Source organism: Heterocephalus glaber, unplaced genomic scaffold (assembly GCF_053883595.1).
Source record: "Heterocephalus glaber isolate CG9 unplaced genomic scaffold, H.glaber_assembly_v1.0 deba00001532, whole genome shotgun sequence".
NCBI classification, from domain to species: Eukaryota; Metazoa; Chordata; class Mammalia; order Rodentia; family Bathyergidae; genus Heterocephalus; species Heterocephalus glaber.
In genome coordinates, this window is record NW_028258330.1 from 25,590,104 (window position 1) to 25,612,262 (window position 22,159).

At 34.8% G+C, this 22,159-nt stretch overlaps 1 protein-coding gene across 4 annotated transcripts in view; it reads left to right on the forward strand.

Annotated features, from left to right (window-relative positions):
* Positions 1-22,159, forward strand: part of Itch (itchy E3 ubiquitin protein ligase) — a 124,881-nt gene that overhangs the window by 77,705 nt on the left and 25,017 nt on the right. For all 4 annotated transcript variants that reach the window (XM_021246947.2, XM_087188888.1, XM_087188887.1 and 1 more), the window contains 6 exons: positions 675-849; positions 5,769-5,838; positions 13,055-13,139; positions 16,902-17,030; positions 19,149-19,221; positions 20,185-20,256. In XM_021246947.2, the coding sequence (XP_021102606.1) occupies positions 675-849; positions 5,769-5,838; positions 13,055-13,139; positions 16,902-17,030; positions 19,149-19,221; positions 20,185-20,256 (604 nt within the window). The remainder of the gene's footprint in view (positions 1-674; positions 850-5,768; positions 5,839-13,054; positions 13,140-16,901; positions 17,031-19,148; positions 19,222-20,184; positions 20,257-22,159) is intronic.

Sequence of the window (22,159 nt, forward strand, 5' to 3'; positions counted from 1 at the left end):
TTTGCTTATTAAATTAGAAGATGAATGGCAAATGATGGTGAGGAACTTTACCTTTTAATATTTGTAGTAATAGTATAAATTAGTTACAACTCTTACAGAAATCTCTTCATAATAATATATATCCTTAGTAATTTTCTGTAGAAAATTTATCCTAAAGAAGTATTTCAAAGCAAGAAAGAAAGTTTGATGTTTTAAAGTATTTCTTATTTTATTTATAACATCAGAATATTGGAAACAATCCTAAATAGGCGACCAGGTAGAAATCATCAGCTTATTTTATCAGCGTTTACTTAAGAAAAAGGTAGTTGTATTCTTGTGCAAAAGTAACTTTTTGTTGTCTGTGAAATCTGTATATACTATTTGTGTCGCTATTGTGATTACAACAGTAAAAGAATCACAGAAAAAGAACTTGTTTCTTAATGACTTTTAGAGACTAACTCACTGAATATGCATTGCATTTTAAAGACCTGGGTAATACATCTTAAGGACTTTTACAAAATACAGCTTTAGAAACATTCCTTTTAAGTTCACTTTCAGACCATTTGAAAAAAATATGTACAAAGACAAAGTAAATCAGAAATAGTAACAAAAAATCAGAAGTAGTTTCTCAAGGTAAAATCTTACATCTGTTTCACAAGTATTTGTTGAATTAATTTGTTTTGATTCTGATTTAGTTGGGAACGGCGGGTTGACAACATGGGACGTATTTATTATGTTGACCATTTCACAAGAACAACAACATGGCAGAGGCCAACATTAGAATCTGTTCGGAACTATGAGCAGTGGCAGCTGCAACGTAGTCAACTGCAAGGAGCTATGCAGCAGTTTAACCAGAGATTCATTTATGGGGTGAGCAGTGTGTTGATTTGTTGATTATATTTCATTTCCTGCATATGTATGTAAAGCACTAAAATGAAGGTTCAAGTAGGATGGTAATTCAGTTATTGCTATTAGTATTATCACTAGCAATATTATTTTTAGACCTGTCTGGAGTATTCTGTGTATGTGATCTATTCTTTTTTTTATCCTGTAATTTCCCCTTTCCTTTGTTGTCAAAAATAAACCAAAAAAAGAGCTAGAATAACTTAAAATTCATGAACAAAAGAATAAAAATAGACCCAAGCAGTTTGAAAAGCACTGAAACAATTCTAAGTACTGCCTTTAATTTACCAGAATATTGGAACGCTTGAGTCACAGAGAACCTTTTAAGTGATTGTACAGAATTAATGATGGAGCTGAATCACTTGTTAACATTTAAGAAGAAAATTTACCCTAATAAATTATTTGATGTTTGGAAAGACTGAAAAAGTGTTATTTCTTACAGGATTATGCTAAATACATTTTTCTGGCTTCAGATCAATATTATCTTTGTTATAAAAATATTTCCTTTGTAGAGACAGATGGTTAGGAGCTTGATATGGTGGTACATACCTGTAATCCCAGCACTCTGGAATTCGGGGTGTGAGGATCTCAAGTTTGAGCCTAGCCTGAGCAACTTAGCAAGAGACCTGGTCTCAAAGTAAAAAATTTAAAAAGGGTTGGGGATGTAGCTTGGTGCAAAGGCCCTAGGTTCAATCCCCAATAGCACTAAAAACAGGCAATAAAAATTGTTTAAATTTTACCTGTTTCCATTTAGGATAATTAGTACAGCAACAGTAATAAGTACACCATGCTTTATTTGCTATGCATTCTTTGCTGCTAGGGAGTCTGTAATCTCTTAAGTCATAAAGTATCACAGATATTTTCTCTGAGGAAAGGGAAATAGTAAATAGTCTGTTTCTGGTTTTTTGGTTTTTGTTTTTTGTTTTGTTTTTTGTTTTACAGGGAGGGTAGTTTGTTAGTTCTGATTTAGTTTTTTGAGACAGTCTTACTATGTAGCCTAGGCTGGCCTCTAACTCAAAGCGATCCTCCTGCTTCAGCCTCATGAGTGCTGGGGTTACAGGTTCTGCCCCCATGACCCCCAGTAAATAGTCTGTTGAGAAACTTGATTCTCTGTGCCAAACAAGGTGAATTTGTGTAACATGCAGAATTTAAAAAGAAGAAAACCAACACAGCCAGGTATGGTAGCACATGCCTATAATTGCACCACTCCTGAGAGGCTTAGGCAGGAGGGTCATCATGAGTTGGAGGCTGGCCTGGGCTACATAGTGAGTTCAAGGCCAGCCTGAACCACATAGTGAAACCCTGTCTCAGAAAAAAAAAAAAAAATTAAAAACAGAAAACCAACTGCAGCCATTCTAGATATTGCTAATGCTCTCCATTGCCATCATCTTCACTAGTGTTGGTATCATCTCTATTAGACTCCATCAGAGTAAAACAGTATCTTTCATATTCCTCATTAGGCATTTTTTTCCTTTTCCTTATAGTCCTGTTACTGGGTAGCTCTTTCTAAAAGTGGCTTACCAAATAAACATTACTGGGTTTTGGGTTGTTTGGCTCTCCTTCTGGAGTTGGATTCCAGGTTCTGCTCATTTCAAACAAAGAAGTGAACGAAATGAGCAACCCCCCAAAAAAAACCAGTGACAGTTTATTTCAGAAAGTGAAAGTGAAGAGTGAGGAAGAAACTGGCCCTGCAGAGCAACCTTGGGCTGAATAAAAGGAAAAAGCAAGATGAAAGTGCACCCTGGAGAATGAATGGCAGGTTATCGTGAGGAAAGCCATGTCAGCAAGATCTTCTTGGCCTCTGTGTCCTTTTATGCTATCCACATCTCAAGGAAACCCCCAGAAACTTCTGCCTATGGGTCCTGAGAGGCAGTGCTGGGATCCCAATGTCAGGCTGACATCAAGTCTAGGCCATCCTATTGAAAACCTGCTTGGTGCCTTCTGAGCAAGCGCAAGGACCTGAGTTCGATCCCCAGTATCAAAAAAAAAAAAAAAGAAAGAAAGAAAGGAAAAGAAAACCTGCTTGAGTTCTCCCAAGAAGTCCCATGTGCAGGGCTTTGGGAACTGTTCTGCAGGTGTGTTCCAGGATCTTAGTAATTAACAGGTCACGCCTACTTCCTGGCCAGGTTCGGCACACCCTAATCTCCTTTATCAGTCCTGTCTGCTTTTTGTGTCTCATCATCACAATACTGTAGTTATCACTTACTGATAAAAACTGATCACCGTTATCAGCAGCCTGCCCTTCATTCTCTGGTTATGACTAAGACATTTTCTTTTCTTTTAACAAATTTTCCTGCCACTCTTTCTAGACAGATGTCACTGTATTTCCCCTCCTAGTGATTTAAGAAGTGAAATTAATTTTTGTCTTTTGTCCATGTTAATCTTTCATTTTTTCTATGATGTTTTGCATTTTCTTTTCTTTCTGAATTATAATTACCTTTGGTATGTGTCTTAATTACTTTTGTCTTATTGCTGAAACAAAGTTAAATTTAAAGGGGGAAAGGTTTATTTGGCTTACAGTTCTTAGAGGTTTCAGTCCATAATCGGCTGGCTCCAAGGGTGGGTGCAGAGGGGCAACAGTTCATGGTGGCAGAAGACATTAGAAGCAACAAGGAACCTTAATAGTGTCTTTCTGCACCATTTATCTTATTCAGACTATACAGAGTGAGTAGCACTCAAGCCCTTAATCCTAGTGCCCTCAGGCCTAGCTTTGCCCAATCATCAATCAATCACTACTCTAAATTCAGCCACCTTTAAAAAAGCCCCTCCTAAGACTGCTTGAGGCTTTGGGGAGACCTCTAAACACAAGCCTAGTGTATGTCTAGCCAAATGTCTTCTAGGTTTCTTGCCTTCCTTCTTTAAAACTAGTTTTCAGATAGGTATCCAGTGGAAAGAGCATGGGCTTTGGAGTCATACCCATCTGGGTTCACATCCTGGTTTCAGTTACTTTCTATACATGACTTTGAGTAAGTTACTTAATCTCATCATAAAATAGACACATTTAATTGCCTCAGGTTTTTTTTTAATGGATTCTACAACATTTCTAATATATTCAGCAGACACTAACTGCTTGGAATTGTTATTTCTCATTTCTTCTTTCCCTTCTATCCACAACTGTAAGTGTGCCCTTTATCACATTTTGGTAGCACATAATCTCTCAAAACCTTCTTTTTAAAGACAGAGCATCTATTGTGTATATTGATTCATTGTAAATTTGACCAATTTAGTATTTAGAGTCTTTGGAACATTTTAAGAATTACAACTTTTTTCTCTTCACTCATGTTCTTTTCTTTTTTTCTCATATCCAAAAGAATCTGACCAATTTTTAAAATTTTTATTATTTTTTTGTTGTTGTTATAGAGTGGTTCTAAATTACACAGGATTTAAACAATTTGTTTTAATATCAAAATAACCAAAATGTGAACTGAATTGAATGAATTTAACATTCTTAATATCATGTACTTAACAAGTGGTGAGGTATTGCTGAGAAATAATCTGTTTACTGAGTGTATGAAGTGGTCATTGTCCACCATTGATCTGATCCTGGTTACAGGGCAATAGACTCATATACACTGTTTGTCTTTTTTTTTTCTTTTCTCTCTTTTTTCTGATAACCCTGCATTTTGAACCTTAAATAGATACTGTTGATAATAAAATATTATGTAATGATTTTTCCTTGCCCGGGAGTGCATATTCTTAGTTTATCTAAGGAGAGCCAATGGTGTAGGCTTGGGTCTTAAAAAATTATCAACTTTGTCATGTGTCAAACTTTTTTGTCTTGGTGTTTTTGAGATAGTTTTGTTATGTAGTTCAGACTGTCCTTGAACTTAACTATGTAGTCCAAGCTGGCCTTGAATCCTTCGTCAACCTCTGAGTGACATGGGAAAAAAATAGTAGGACAGTGAGGTTAATGCTCTAGATTGAGACTAACAAAACCCTATCAAGTGTAATGTTGGAACTTTGTTTGGTATTTGTTCATTTGTAGTATTGGGAATTGAATCCAGGAAGTGCTAAGCTACATTTCCAAGCCCTTTTTACCTTTTTTTTTGAGATCAGATACAGCTAAATTCTACAGGCTGGCCTTGATCTTGCAGTCCTCCTGCTTTAGCTTCTCCTTAGTACCTGGGCTTACAGGCATGTGCCTCCACACCTGGCTCTGTGGTTTTACCAAATAAACAGCCAGGCATTTAAACATGGATTAGGTATTAGATAAACACAGAATTAACATTGATTCTTTCCTAGATATGATGATACTGAGATTATGTAAGAAAATATCTACACATTTTAGAAATGCATACTAAAATATGTAGATTGAAATGATGCTTTGTTTTATTTTTCTTCAGCAAAGATTAGTTAGAAAAAACACATGTGGTAAGGTACTAATAATAATTCTATCGTGGTAGTGGGTATATCAAATTCTTTGTCCTTTTAGTTGAAATTCTTTCAACTTGCAGCTTGTTCTTCCCATTTCCCCAATGCTCTTTTCAAAATACTTTGTATGTCCCATGCTCTGTATGTGATCTTCTGTTTTTGAGCACATATGCAAGATTTTTCTCATCCATCTGATGACTCTGGGAATTGATATTATAAATGACTTGTGGAGGCTGATATCTTTCTAATTTTTATGTTACTGATATAGCAAAAGTAGGAAAAACTTCATTTTGTATTTATGTATTTTTTTAATTTCAGATAATTTTGAATGTTACATGTTTACACAGGTTTTTTTTAGTTCCTCCAAAATAAAGTATGTTAATATTAGTAACTGTGTGACGCTTAAGATGTGAACTGTGTGACAGAATGTACGCTATACATTGCCAAAGAAGTCATATTAGAATTTAAGCTTGCCATGAAATAATCTGTTTATTATTTCACTATTTTCTTTTTAGAATCAAGATTTGTTTGCTGCATCACAAAATAAAGAATTTGATCCCCTTGGCCCTTTGCCACCTGGATGGGGTAAATCACATTAATTTTTTTCTTTAAGTTCTATCATTTTAAAATGTAGATGTTTATAGATCATAATCCACTTTTGTTTGAGTAAATAGCTGGGAACTTTATGGATGTGTCAGTTTAACTCAGTGCCAAACATGCATTAAAATCCCCAAACATTCTAGGTTGGCTTTTTCATTAAAATAAAGTTTAATTAGGAAATTAAAATTATTTAATTTTTCCAAAGTTTAAAAATACTGTTCACTCAGCAATAAAAAGTGAGTGAACTATTGATACAGCAATTTGCATGGACCTCAAGGCCATTGTGTGGTTTCATTGTTGTTTTTTGTTTTTGATGGTCCTGAGGAATGAACCAAGGACTTTACATTGAGATACATCTTCAGCCTTCTTTTATTTTTAATTTTGAGATAGGGTCTCATCAACTTTCCCAGGCTGCCCTTGAACTGGCATTCTTCCTGTCGCAGCCTCCTGAGTAGCTGGAATTACAAGTGTATACCATCATGCCCAGTAGAAAGCATTATGCTTAGTAAAGAAGTTGATCTCAGAAGATTCTATACTTGTATCACTCCAGTTTGTTATAACCAAATACCTGAAGCACTAGGTGCTTTATATTTACTTAGCTCATAGTACTAGAAGTACAAGGGCATGGTGCAGGCTTCTACATGGCTCTGCTGAAGACTTTATGTCAGATGGCCTCACACTGGTGAGAGAGGGAAATCATGTGGCAAGGCAGGAAGTTAAAAGTGAGACTTTAAATTCCTTCTAAGAGCACACCCACAGTGATCTAATTACCTGCCACTAATTTCTCTTTTTTTCTTTTTGAGACACGGTCTCACTGTGTAGTTCAAGCTGGCCTTGGATCCACTATGTGGCCCAGGCTGGCTTCTAACTCAAAGTAATCCTTTTGCCTCAGCTTTCCATAGTTTCTGACTCTTAAAGGTCCACCACCTCCCAACATTGCCACACTGAGGTCAAAGTTTTATAACCCTTGGAAAATACTCAAACCATATCCAAACTTCAATAGCACTATAAGATTAAATTTATATACCATTCTCAAAATGACAAAACTAGATGGACAACAGATTAGTAGAGATCAGGGGACAAGATGGGAGGGGAGTATCGATATAAACAGTAACATAAGATAGTTCTTAGGTGATAATGGGAAAGTTCTGATCTTTATTGTGGTAGTGATGACATTGAATCTGTACATGAGATAAAAATTTGTAGGATTATGTATTCATTAACATGAATTTACCTTTTAAAAACGGTGAAAATTGAGCAGTATAGTTTAACAGTAATGTACCAATGTCAGTTTCTTGTTTTTGATATTATACTATAACTACTTAAGATGTCACCACTGGGAGAAACTGCTTAAAAGGGTATGCTGAGACTGTAAAATTTTGTTTGTTTGTTTGTGGTGCTGGGGATTGAACCCAGGGCCTGAACACATGGTAGGTAAACACTCTGCTACTGAGCAACATCACCAACTTGGGTTCTTCTAAAGTACAGTTAAGAATTTGATTGACTTAGCAAACGACAGTGGAAGGAAAATATGTGAGGATGGTGACTTCATGCCCTCCACAATAGAGCACATGAATATACCCTGATATTGAATACTTTTAATATCTCAATTATTAAAACTTTATTAATATACTTTAAGATGGAGCTATCTTATCAAATTTTGTTTTATAATGATATACTGTATAATAGTCATAGCATTGTGGGAAGATTCCAGAATAAACATGGCAATACATGGAGTCCACAAAAAACGTGTATACATCAGGAAAAGAAAAACTTACATAAATATTTTAATACTAAATTTATTGAGACATGAGATTAATACAAGTTACCTTTGGCCTCTGTAATTACAAGAGGTGCTCAAAGTGGTGGCCATTGGCTTCCACACATTTATTATCATGGCAAACTGCTGAAGGTTGTATACTTTTTTTGACATACTCTGTACAGTTTTGGATAAAAGCTAAAGAGAATATAGTCAGTGGAAAACAGCAAGGTGAAGCCAATTATGGGGCCAGGTGTTTTATTTTAAAGATCAAATAATTTATTATATTCTGGTTAATTCAGAAAGTAATATTTCAAGACAGTCTTGTTTGGAAGCATTGGTCCCAAGATAAATTGCTGTAACACTACTGAGTAAATGAAGAAATATATTGACGTGTCAAGATCACATGAATCAGCAATAAGTGATACTAATTGTATAAATTTTGTTTGAGAAATCCCATTACTCATTCATTAAGGTTGTTTGTCCTCTAAACCCTACTTAGGTGAAAAATGTATTAGGGCCTACTTACAATTCTTATTGTTACTAACTTACAACAAAGGTAGGACATATGAAAGTACTTTCTATTTTTACCAAAGCCTGGTGGCATTCTGGATTTAGGAGGCATTAAATCTGACCTGTCAGATTATCTTCCTAGACATGGCTGGTTTGCTTGGCTATATTTCTGCAGTTATTGTATATCCATGTTATAGAAAGAGAAATTGATTCATTAGAAGAATATATGTGAAGGATGTATACTTACCTCCTTAATTATCTTGCAGAAAAACCTATATCCTACTTCATGGTGGTGGTCAAAAACAGAGACTATTTTACTCTTCTAGAGCAGCCATAGGAAAAATTACTTGCTCATAGAAGCCTGACTTGTGGTCTGTGTTGCCTTTATTAGAAAAGCTTTCTTTCCAGTCCTTGCTTGCTTGCTTTATCATTATCTTCATCATCTAAATCTTTCACATTTTTGCTTTAGGCAATGACACTTTCCTTAAAATACTACCTTTAAAGTCCCCACTTATCTAGGTTATCAGCTTCTTGCCCTGCTATTTTACAGTTTGCCTATTTTTAGGTGTCATACACCTAAAGTTGAAATGCTGTGCCTTTCTTAAATGAGTTCACAATCATCCCCCTTCTCAGAGTAAGCATGACTTCATGACTCCCTGACTTTGGGACGTATGTCTTACTTGTAGAACCAGGGACAACACTGGTCCTGTATCAGATGAGATCCACCTGATACACCTTCAGTATTGACACAGGACATAGAATCTTGTTTTAGAGCCTGTGTTTTCATTCTGAGGTTGGCACCATTATTTTTGTGACAACATATATATTTAAATCAAACATTGTAACCATCTCCAGCTTTTACATGCCAGGGCTAGACATTACCACTTTATAAGCTGACAGTAAAGAACTTCTAGCACACACACACGCCACAGGGGCTAGAGAACAAAGAATGCTCTTGGTTCACAAGGTAGTTTAATAAGGCTTTGTATAGCTAGTTTACCCATCAAGTGTAAAGATATTTTCTCATTTTCATAATTGTTGTAAAAGAATACATAGAGTAGCAAGAAGATTCTACTTTTTACTGCTTTATTCATTGAGCCAAGATGTCCATTGAGATTTGATGTTCAGTAGTGTCAGTATTTTTTATTACGTGATTTTTTTCATAAAAATGAGAAATCAACTCTGTAGTCATAGCCTTTCCTCTCAATACTTGTATGAGCCTTCAGTTTTCAAGTGTGTACATCTTTGAAATTTTGTTTTTCATAACCTGAGAAATGCTAGCACCTGCAGTATATACTTAGAATATATATGGGAGTCAAATTTGTTACTAACTTTGTCTTGCATCATGTTAGTTTCTGAAGGGAAAATCTCTGACCTTGAAATCTGAATAGGCATGACAGAAAAGATGAATATATGCTCAGCTGTGCTCTTAGGTCATTGCTTCTATGTTATAAAAATTACTTTAGGGCCAGAGATTTAGCTCAGTGGCACCGCCCCTGCCTTGCAAGCTCAAGGTCCTGAGTTCAATCCCTGGTACCAATATGTGTGTGTGTGTGTGTGTGTGTGTGTGTGTGTGTGTGTGTGTGTGTATACATATTAGAAATGTAGCTCAGAGGTAGAGTGTGTGCCTAGCATGCAGTAGGCCCTAGGTTAAATCCTAAATACTACGAAAAAAACCCAACAACAACAAAAAACCCCAACAAAACCCAACTTTTTACAAAAAGTTATTTAAATACATATTTTTAAACAAAGACAATTCTTGATTCTACAAATAAGTGAAAAATTTTCAAATTTAGTAGACTCCCAAGACATGAACTTACCTTGCTGTCATGTAATATGTGCAAACTATAGCATTGTGGGTGCCTATTTTTGCTTTAGAGTTGATGACATGTTTCTACACTTCAAGCCATGATCAGTGAAGCCTGTGTTAATATGCACAAGACTCAGAATCCCATTTTTCTGTATATTATGCATACCTGAATTTTGTTGTTATTGTTTTGGTTTTTGAGAAAAGTTCTTGGTGTGTAGCCCATTCTAGCCTCGAACTCACAGCAATTCTCCTGCCTTAGCCTCCCGAGTGCTGGGGTTACAGGTGTGCTCCACTATGCCCGCCTCACACCTGGATTTTAGGCTTAGTTGATATAGCGGGTAGCTGAGATGTCAGGAGTAGATACATGATACTCACTAGTATATCATAATATCACTGTTACTTGAAATAATGGAATCAGTGCTAGAAATATTTTTATTACCAAATACTAGTTTGATAAAGTATAACTTGCTTAAGGCTTATCCTGTAATATCTTGCTTAAAGAAAGATCTAAACCAGCTATATATGTGTTATTTGAAAAATGAGTATCAATTTTTCAAACCACAGAATATAAAGTTAACTTTCTCAACATGCAATTAAACTCAATATTTTGTTTGAAAATTCCTAATTCTTAGAAAAGGTGCCTTTTTAAAAGTTTGAATTCATTCTATAATCTTTAATGCATCAGTTATTCATTTTGAGACATGTTGGCCAAATCAGAAAATTCACATACAAAAATTCTTTTGAAGAGTTAATTGATAATGGATAGAAAAATCAGTAGATTGCAGAACTTGCTGGATGGGATAAAAGAGGCAGAAAGACATGGTGAAGGTCCCTTGTTGCTTTTGCTACTTTGTGTGCTCCATGTTGTTTCTCCTCTGCAATGCCCATTTGCCATCCTTGCCTTGGAGTCAGCTGATTGTGGACTGAAACCTCTATGAACAGTAAGCCAAATAAACCTTTTCCGTTTAATGGACAGATAGAGTAAGCATATCTGCCCTTGTTCCCCACCTTAAGGAGAAAGCATTGTATCTTCTCCATTCATATAAGGCGTTTTCACTGAAAGTATGGAGTACATGTCTTTAATCTGTTGAGAAGCTTCTGTTCTACTTCTAGTTGCCTGATAGCTTTTACCATGAACAGCTGTAGAATTTAGTTCAATACTTTTTTCCAACTAGTGACAGGATCATACGGCTTTTTCCTTTCCTCTGTTAAAATGATGACTTTTGGGGGTGGATCTTCCAATGCTGAACCAACACTGCCATCCCTATAACAAAACCACTTTCTACATACTGCCAGATCTGACTTCTAATACTTTGTTTTGTTAAACAAATTTCTATCTGTGTTCATACTTTTTTCTTCTATTATCTATATCCAGTTTTAGGATTAGCACAATGTTGATTTCCTAAAATGAGGGGAGAAGTGTTCCTTCTTTTTTCTGCTTTAATTGTTTGATATAATTTATAAGTTAAAATGTATATGAGCCTGCTGTTGTCATATAGGTAGGTTTTCAAGCTAGGAATATACTTTCTTTAATAGGTGCTATTCAAATTTTATATTTCCTCCAGAGTTAGTTTCATTAATTTGTCTTTCAAGGTACCTCTTAGAAGTTGTCAAATTTATTTCAGAACAGATTTTTGTAATTTGCTTTCTATATCCTTTTAAATTCTGTAAAATTTGTGGTAGTGTCTCCTAGATCTTGATATTGTAATTTTAAAAATGTATAATTGATACTGTGTAATAGGAAGAAAAGGTCTAAAGGAGCAGGGGAAGTGGGAGGGGTAGGGGAAAGGAAAAAAGGGAAAAGAAAAAATATGAGAAAAAGAAAAAAATGGAAACAAAGTCCTTTGCAAATAGGGAAGGGTGGAGGGGGTGAAGGGAGGGCAAGGGAAGGGGAAAAAAAAAAGAACCAAGATACTCATGTAGTGGTACAAGATCCCAATGATGAATGTAACTATTTTATACCTAAAATGTACCAATAAACTTAACAGGAAAAAAACCCAAATAAATAAAATAAATATTGCAGAACTTAAAATTGAAAGTTGAAAGCTATTTGATTTGGTTATTTAAAAAGAAAGTCATATCCATGTGTCTTCGAAACCTTAATGAGGAAAGCTCAGAAAAGCAAGGGAAATTCTATAGAATGGGAACAAGAAAACAAGGAGAAACCTTAAACAAGAGGTAAGTGAGGCAAAAGCAGCAGCTTTAAATATGTTAATTAAATAACTGAGCCTTACTGTCCAGACCATGAACAGAAAGGTATTGCAGATATTTAGGATTTTGGAACCAGGTATATTAAGTAACAGAATATTTTTTAAAATATGAAGGCTGGGAGTATAGTTCAGTAGTAGAGTGTTTGCATGGCATGTACAGGCTCTGGGAAGAAAGAAAGAGAGAGAGAGGGAGGGAGGGAGGGAGGGAGGGGAAAGGAAAGGAAAGACGGAAGGGAGGAAGGAAAACGAAAGAAAGAAAGAAAGAGCAAGTTACTCCCACCCATCATAGTCCTCAATTATATTTTAAGAAATGAATGATGTGGTATGGAGGGGCGGGGTTCCTTAATGGAGACCCTAGTTTTCATCTTATCTCTGCTACTTAATTCTGAGGTTTTGAATAGATCTCTTAACCTGAGTTTTCTTTATTGTCAGGGTAAAAATAAAGCTGCATACTCCATGGGTCAATTACAAATAAACTGAGGTTGAGCTGAAGGTGTGGCTCAGTGGTAGAGTGCTTTTCTCAAGTGTAGAGGCACTGGTTCAATCCTCAACACCACAAAAATAAATAAGAAATAATAAATAAACATAGAAATAAATAGAGGTCATGTGTGAAAAGCTGTTACTTGCTGCTGTTGATTCAACTAAGCTGAAAGTGCCTATGCAGGATGTTGTGAACTACTTCAGCTTAGCTTTTAGGATGTAATAATATTTCTCTTTTTTTGTAATAATATTTCTATAACTTTAATAATTATGTGCATTCAATAGTCAAACAAATTAAACCTTTTTAATATATGATGTAGAAACTGTAAAATCAGCAATGCAACGAAATGTGTAAATTAAGTTCATTTAAGATTTGAAGAAAAAGCTTATGCCAACATTAATGCTTTGGTCTGTTTGTTTGTAATAAAGAGAAGAGAACTGATAGCAATGGCAGAGTGTATTTTGTCAATCACAACACTCGAATTACACAGTGGGAAGACCCCAGAAGTCAAGGGTAAGAACTTTTAGTTTTAGTGTATATATAACCTCTTAAAGATTGTTTATCGTTTTCTGACTCAATTATGTACTTTCCCCTCACAGGCCTTAAACATTATCACCTACATACTTTGTTTTTTGTTTTTTTGTTGTCTTTTGTTTGTTTGTTTTTTTCACCTACATACTTTGGAAGGAGACAAATCACTGCTTTCCTGTAATGAAAAGTTTAGGACTTTTTTGAGAGTAAGAAAAAAAACCTCACTGGTACATGACATACACTTACATCCACATATGCACTTATGTATATTTATTATAAGTAAAATCAGATTAGGAATTCTAAAGATTTCCTCTGAGATCACTAGATAGAATTGGAGATGTGACTTAGAAAGAGGAAATATTACATACTCAGTTTCATCAACCTTTACCTAAAATTAGTATTTCTTTGTGTTGTAAGTATAGGCTCCAACCTAATACAATTAGCAGTACCCAGAACTTTGCCTTTGGTAGAAATTGCATGGTTTTGAAAATATTCGGTGGTTGATGCAGATACCACAGAATATTGTTTACACACATTATAAAAACTTGGAAGTTACCAATGTATTGATAGGAGAGCCTCAGTAACTATGTACCTACAATTTTTGTATTATACAAAATGTATGTACATACATTTGGTAACTATGTACATACAGTTGCTTATCTTAGTAACATTTAATAGTCCATGCATTAATTTACTAGGACCAGTTTAACAAAGTATCCCACAGAGTAACTTAAACAAATGTTACAGCTCTTAGAGGCCAGAAATCAGAGATCAAAGTGTCAGCAGGGCTATGCTTTCTCTGAAAGCACTAGGAAAAGATCTGTCCCAGATCTCTCTCCTAACTTCTTGTAGTTCCTTAGCTTGGTGTCAGCCTATTTTCAGTCTTCATGTGATTTTCTTCCTGTGTATATGTTTTTGTGTCCAAATTTCCTCATAAGAATACCAGTTTTGCAGAATTACTATAGTGACCCACCATACTCCAGTATGACTTCATATTAAACAGTACATTTACAGTGATCCTGTTTCCAGATAAGGTCACACTCTGAGGTATTGATGGCTGGGACTTAAGCATTTGGAAGGGATATATGTTTAGTTCACAACAGTGTATAATACTATGCATTTATTATACTGCCAGATGGTTCCATTTGGTGAAGAATTTGGCAAACTGCACAGTTAAGGCATTAACCAAAAGTCTAATTAGTGGGCCTCTAAGACCACTGTTACTTCAGACCAACTGCCTACAAATTCTGCCTCAGTCATTTTCAGATATAAATTCAGTAGAAATACTCAGAATTCAGTGCAATCTGTTATACTCACAGTCTAATTTATTATAGAGAAAGAATGCAAAGTAGAACCAGTAGAAGGGAGAAATGCATAAAGCAGAGTCTGGGAGGATTCCAAATATCCAGCATTGATGTGGAATCATTGATGCTAAGTATTGCCAACCAGAGAAGTCTTCTGATATCCAGAAATTTTTATCTGTGCTTGATCTTCTTGGATGATCTTTTGTCTCTATCCTTTCCTAGAGATTGGAAATAAGACTCCAATATATAATTTCTCCGGAGGTCAGAAGTAATATAGCATGTCCCCAGCCTCCTTTATCAGTTACTTTGTTGACTGTCCACTGGTCAAATCCTCCAAGCAGACTTATAACAGGTACACTCCTGGTACATCTCCCAGTGGTTGAGGACAAAGACCATACCTCTCTTTGATTATGGTTAATTCTTCACAAATTCCTTAACTTAGAAGTTTCAACAACTTATGTTCTAAAGGTATGATTTAAATTCAGTGTACCTATTCCTGGATGCCAAAAGGTGACAGTGTTTTTTAATGGAGTTATTGTGTTTAACTTCAATATATTCAAGTTCATAAAAACTTTAACACAAAACTATCTTTAAAGATAGAGTTGGACAAATTACCTTTCTGAAATTTGCTACCATTCTTGATTCCCCCCTTGGCCTTTAAAAGTTTCTGAGCTAAAATTAGAATCAAATTTTTACAAATGATCTAGTTCTATATAATTTGTTAATAAGACAACTTGTTACTGAGCCTGTCTTCCAATTAATTACAAAAGAGAGACCTCATTTTTACATTTTTTTATAGTCTATTTTATGGGATAGTTGTATTCAATAATAGGAATGCAGCTAAATATTCTTGACATTTTGATGTGGTCTACAAAATATGATTGAAAGCTATGGTTTTTCTCTGAAGTGCACTTGAGGAAAATGACATTCCTAACAATAATGGTGGCTCTCTATAACAGTGAGCCTGAATTCCTCCGTATTCTCCCTTTCAGATGTGAACTTGAATTGTTCTGTTGGTCTCTCATTAAACTCACCAAATGAGAAAATTCAAACTGTAAAATAGGAAAAAATGCAGTGGGGTATATATGGATACAAATTACAGCATTTATTTTACCTAACCAATTAAAAAGACTGATTGCCATTTGTGTCAGAATACGCAAAGACAGGAAAAGAGGTATTTAGTAGTTCCATGCTTACTCTCATGTAAGATTTTGAAATATAAAAATAAAAATATAAAATTCTTAGGTTCATTAGTAAGTTGCTTTGAATATTTATGCTAATTCCTGTTATTTTTATAACAGATTAAAATAAAGTCATTTTCATAACTCATTTTCATATAACATGGTTACTGTTATAAAACTCAAGTAATTCTTATCAGGTAGGAAGTTGTTGCCAAACACACGTACTGAAATGTGATAGCAATATTTAGAAAGATTTTTGAGAGACCTGAAGAAAATAAATCTGTAGTAGTAGGAGAAAGAATAATAACAGTTAAAATCTTAGGGCTTAATTTGGGTTAAACTTTTTACTTGTCTCATTCCTCAGACAGTCTTTCTATATGACATCATTACCTCTATTTTATGGATAAAGATACCGGTGTAAGAGAGCTTAAAACAGCTTGCCTGTAATACAGAATTTTCAAGGTATAAAGATAGGTATAAAAGAAGTGCATAGGAAAATTTCATAAAGAACGTTAGAGTTGCCTTAACAGAAGAAAGAGATTTGGGGCAAAGAGAAAGGCTTCATTTGGAGATGTGATAGATCATGTTTTGTTTAGGGAAGTATTGAGTAGCCAGCCATGTGCCATGAAGTCATAGGATTCATGGAAAGAAGTCAACTGTATGGGTGCAGAGATCAATCTGAAATGTAACACTGAAGCCAAAGTATAGAGGTTAAATGAATTCCAGATGGGGGATTTTAGATCTCATTGTTGGCAGTTAGTTTAGATCTTATTGTTGATGGAACAATGACAGCACTTTAAAAGGAGAACTAAGTGGATGATAACTCTATTTTAGAAAGATAAGTAATATTAACGTGTGGGGCCAGAATGAGATTAGCTGTTGAAAAACTTTAGAAGAAAGAAATGGTATTGTGGGTTGAAAATCAGTATGAATGTGAAGGCAGAATGGGTAGAGCTGTTAGAGCTTAGTAACCATGAAATGTTTAAGGTGAGTTATTAGATAGATAGGGGAACATAGGCAAGAATGTGGTGGGAGACTGAAAAGACGTTGATTTTTAATTTTGAGGCAGTAATAATGAGTTTAATGTATTTGTGGGATGTCTACATGGAGATGTCTAGTAAACAATGGAAAATATAGGACATGTAGTTTTCCAAAATAATTTTTACTGTATTTATGGGTATTTTTAGTTTCTGTACTTAACCAAGAAGCAACTCCTTAATATTTTTTATATATTTACACTTTTCCTCTATGTTTTATAGTCAATTAAATGAAAAGCCCTTACCTGAAGGCTGGGAAATGAGATTCACAGTGGATGGAATTCCATATTTTGTGGATCACAATAGAAGAACAACCACCTATATAGATCCCCGCACAGGAAAATCTGCCCTGTAAGTTTTCTAAATATTGTAGGTTAAAATTAAAACTAATTTCTCAGATATAGAGATCTAAATTTGCAAGAAATGGAAATCTTACTATTTTTTGAGTTGGTTTGCCAATCAGTCTTTATCCATTGAATCCTTTGTGCACTTTTTTTTTTTTTTTTTTTTGGTACCAGGGATTGAACTTGGGACCTTGCGCTTGCAAGGCAGGCAGTGGCACCACTGAGCTAAATCCCCAGCCCTATCCTTTGTGCATTTTTAAATTCAAGTTGTTCGGGGGGTTTTGCTTGCATTTTAGGAATTTTCCATATACAGTCATGTGACATTTAATGATGAGTATGTGTTCTGAGAAATGTATCATTGTGCAAACATCATAGAGTACACTTACACAAACCTAAATGTTTTAGCTTACTGCACACCTAAACAATGTGGTATACTCACAGCCTAGATAATAGAGGCTATTGCTTCTGCAGCCACAGTAAAAGAAAACACAAGATTAAGTCAAGCATAGGAGAAAATCATGAAATCTAGAGACATGATAAACTCAAGGTATTTACTGCTACATACAGTAAATAGTATGGCATACTGTTTAATCATAAACTTTTTTTATGTAAGGAGGAGCATACCCTGAAATAATAATTAAAAACTATAATATAAAAACATAAACCATTAATTTATTATCATTATCCAATATTATGCACTATACAATCAGTATCATCACAAACATGAGTCATATATTGGGGTATGATGTTAAACTGGCTACAGTATCACAATAGGAATTGTTCAGCTTTCTTACAATCTTCTGGGACCCTTGCATGGGTACATCATACATGAATATATTCTAAGTATTCAGAGTATTAAACTTTATTAGATAAATGAATTCTTTTAAGATATGATCTTGGTAGGTAGTCTAAGCCACCTTGAACTTGCTAAATAACCCAGGCTGGCCTCAAACTCATGATCCTACTGCCTCAGTTTCCTAAGTACTGGGATTATAGGTATATTGCAGAATGCCTGGCCCTAGATTTTTTTTCCTGGTACTGGGGATTGAACTCAAGGTCTCATTCATGCTAGGCAAGTGCTTTACCACTGAACTATATCCCCATCCCATTTAAAAACATTTTCTCCTATTTTATGGGTTATCTTTTTACTCTGCATGGTGTCCTTTGATGTGAAAAAGTTTGAAATTTTGATAAAGCCCAGTTTATCTTTTGGTGCCTGTGCCTTTGGTGTCATATCCAAGAAAACATTGCTAAATCCAGTTATGAAGGTTTGTGTTCTTTTATAGTTTTAGCTCTAACATTTAGGTGTTTAATCCATTTTAATTTTTTCCATAGGGCATTGAATAAGGGTCCAACCTCATTCTCATGCTTCTGGATATACAGTTTTCCAAGCATCATTTATTAAAAAGACTTGTCCTTTCCCTATTGTTTAGCTTTGCCAGTAGGCCTCACTTCTTACAAGTGCACAGAATCTCTTAATACCATTACTATGGGGACATTCAACATCCAAACCATAGCTAGAATATGGAAGAAGGACAAATTGGAATAGGAAAAAGTAAAAAAACTCCCACCAGCTTCTTTTTAAAGCCCCCCCCCCACACACACCTCCATATGACACTTTTATTTAAAGCTCTCTAGCCAGACCTGAAGTCAATGAACACATTGATTAGTTTTTATGGTGGGTAGCAGTCTGCCCAGTTGACTAGTAAGTCTTATTTAAGGACAAAAGGTAGAGTGGATGTTGGGATAAACACATTATCAGAACCACCTTTGTTGAGCTTTTTTAGATTTGGCTACATGTAAAAGAAAATCCCACAACAGTCACTTCATCAAGATCAAAAAAATTTTTTTTCTTTACTTAAAGGTGGTCCTGGGAAATATTTAGATTTTTTTTTTCCTTTGTGTTAGGAATATACTGAGTATTTTTGTATTTGGCTGTTAACTACCGAGGGGTAGAGTATTTGCTTTCCTTTAGCATTATCTCCCTTCTTACTCCTGTACTGGGGCTCAAACTCAGGACCCTACTCTTACCAGGAAGGCATGGGGCCACTGAGCTAAATCTCCAGCCCAGCATTATCTTTTATAAGTGGTTGTATAGATCTTTTCAACCTTTGTTCTTCCTCAGGGACAATGGACCTCAGATAGCCTATGTTCGGGACTTCAAGGCAAAGGTTCAGTATTTCCGGTTCTGGTGTCAGGTTAGTATTGGGTCTGTATCTCTGTACTTTTTCTTTTTTTTTTTTCTTTTGCGGTACCAGGGATTGAACTCAGGACCTTGTGCTTGTGAGGCAGGTGCAGCGCTACTGAGCTAAATCCCTGGCTCTGTACTCCTTTCTTTTGTTATGTTACTTATATTACAGGGTGATTACAAAAATGATTAACTCATAGAGAAACAGATAAAATAGAAAGTATTGGGATGTCTTTCCTCTATTTTTTAGGACAAAGAAATATATTTATCTTTTGAATAAGAAATAATACCACTTTTTCCTCAGTACTCATTAACTTTCATATTGCATAAATTTTTAAATATGTTGAATTTTCTGATACTTAAATTATAAATGACATCTTTTTATGCCTAATGATATAAATGACTTCGATAGATATATACCTGTGTGACCATGTACATACAAATATGTTGCATTCAGAGTGTTTTTTTCCAAATGTGATCAGCTATTTTTGATGTTTAAATAAATTACTTGAATTAATGATTTCTTTCTAGGTTCTAAATATGTATTAGTCAGTGTTAGGATGTCAAATATTCTTCAACTTCAAACTCTTTTTGAACTAGCCTTTGGAAATTAGGCAAAGATTTGAATCATGAAGTACTTGTACATATTAGATATTGTTTTCTTCTGTTTCTCATATATTCAATAATCTATAATCCACATGAATGCTTATAAATATATTGATAAATACTGAGTATAAATTTATATTCATTATCTTTCTATAAACAAAGATAAAACTTTCACTTTCTGGTTTGTTGATAGGTCATTTTAGTGGTGAAAGTTTTCGTTTTTGTTTTGTTTTTTGTTTTGGGGGGTCTTTTGGTACCAGGGATCGAGCTTAGGGACCTTGTGCTTGCGAGGCAGGTGGTGGAACCACTGAGCTAAATCCCCTGCCCTTAATGGTGAAAGTTGACTTAAATCATTTTTCTATTTCAGCAATTGGCCATGCCACAGCACATAAAGATTACAGTAACAAGAAAAACATTATTTGAGGATTCCTTTCAGCAGGTACTGTCTCATTCATTCCGTAATTTATCTTCCTGGCTGCCAGCCTTGAACTGCCTTTTGGTGCCAACAGTTCAGTCTGAACAGATTTGAACTTCTTTGAGTTTGGAATTCTCAAATTTTAAAGTTTAATTTCATTGCTAGCTACCTCATACTTGTCATTTAAGAACAAATATATAATAGGTGGGGGGATATGTCTATGTGCCTGTGTATTTTGTGCTTTTAAGAGTCATAGTAACATAAAGGTATTAGTAAGTTTCAGTTTCCATTTCTAAGCTGCTAAGAGTTAGATTTCAAATAGCTATACAAGCAGGAAAATAGGATATTAGTAGGCAAAGGTCTGGGAATACCTATAGTACCATTGTGGGGTGGATAAAGAGGATGAGACTTAGTTTTTATACTTCTGTATTCCTTGGATTTTTAAAGTGAGATATCTTTAAAAACTTTTTTTTTTTTTTTGGGTGCCGGGGATTGAACTTGGGTCCTTGCGCTTGTGCAGCAGGATGCGAAACCACTGAGCTAAATCCCTGGCCCTAAAAACATTTTTTTAATATAAGAAAGAGTAATTAGTCTGCATGTATGAGTTTTCAGTAGTATTCAACAAAGTTTTTCACTACCCTCAATCAGTTTGCTGTTTGTTTACCTTTATGTTGTGGATATTAATAACAACCAAATGCAACTAAATGTTAAGTGGTTGTATTATCAAGATTAAAATGATGAGTCAAAAAAATTTTTAGTGAAAACATCTATCTCATCCTTGTTTTATGGCCAGATGTGAAAGTGATTATTTTCAAGCATCTTTGGTACTGTAGCAGCTACATATTCAAGAAATCCTGAACCGAGAGCAAAGAGAAAGGATACTGAGATGGTTGACAATAGCTACCTACTTTATTTTAGAAACAGTTATGTTGATTTTCTAATGGAACCTCAGTTATTAAAATTTAAAGGGAAAAGCCAATTGACATCCTGCTGTGGAAGCACAGACAGCTTTTTAGTAGGATGTGGAGCTTGACTGAGGCCTTTCAGAGAATTACAGTTATACGCTTGATCTGATGTAAGTCTCCAGGGTCATTGCCTACACCACTTGTTGCCCATCTCTTAAGTTTTATATTTATAACCACCCTTTGTCACTGAGTAGACAGGGTCTATTGGTCCAATTTCTTGTAACATAACTTGCTGGCAGCATTATTGAAAAGATGAAAAAAATAGTTAAACTGACCCTTCATCTTTTGACTTCAAATCTAAAGGTTTTTTCAAATAACAGAACAGATGGTGCTAAAAACTGCCATCTTAGATTTGATATTCTTCAAATAAACAGATAATAATAATTTAAGAAAACATCTTGATTGCTTAAAGGTAATAAATCTGATGTCAAAATTAGCCTTAGATTTTGTTCTCAGCTGTTGGATAAAATTGTCATAAATAGTGTTTTCTTTTGTTCACATAGTGTAGCTGCTTATGAGGGAAATTGTGGAAGAAAATAATTTTTCCCTTCATATTAGGCAATTATCAAAGGAAATTATTTAAAGGTAGCTTTAACTTTGTGACATCTGTCATTTGCATTGCTGTTTAGTTAGCCTATAACATTTATCCAAAATGTAGGTATGAGGGCTGGAGATTTAGCTCAGAGGTGCCACAGCCTGCCTTGCAAGCACAAGGTCCCGAGTTCAATCTCTGGGACCAAAAAAAAAAAAAAAAAAATGTAGGTATGTCATTAAATTTTTTGGTTATACCTGGGATTTTCTTTTTTTTGATGTGATTTGTAAAAATAGTCTGTTTTACAGAGAATTGAAAGAACTCTGCCAAAACCAAATTATTTCCTAATATTCTTTGGATATTTAACTATGAGAGTTCGTTCTTGATAAAATATAGGCATTTTATTACATTTTCTCTCTCCAGGCCCTTG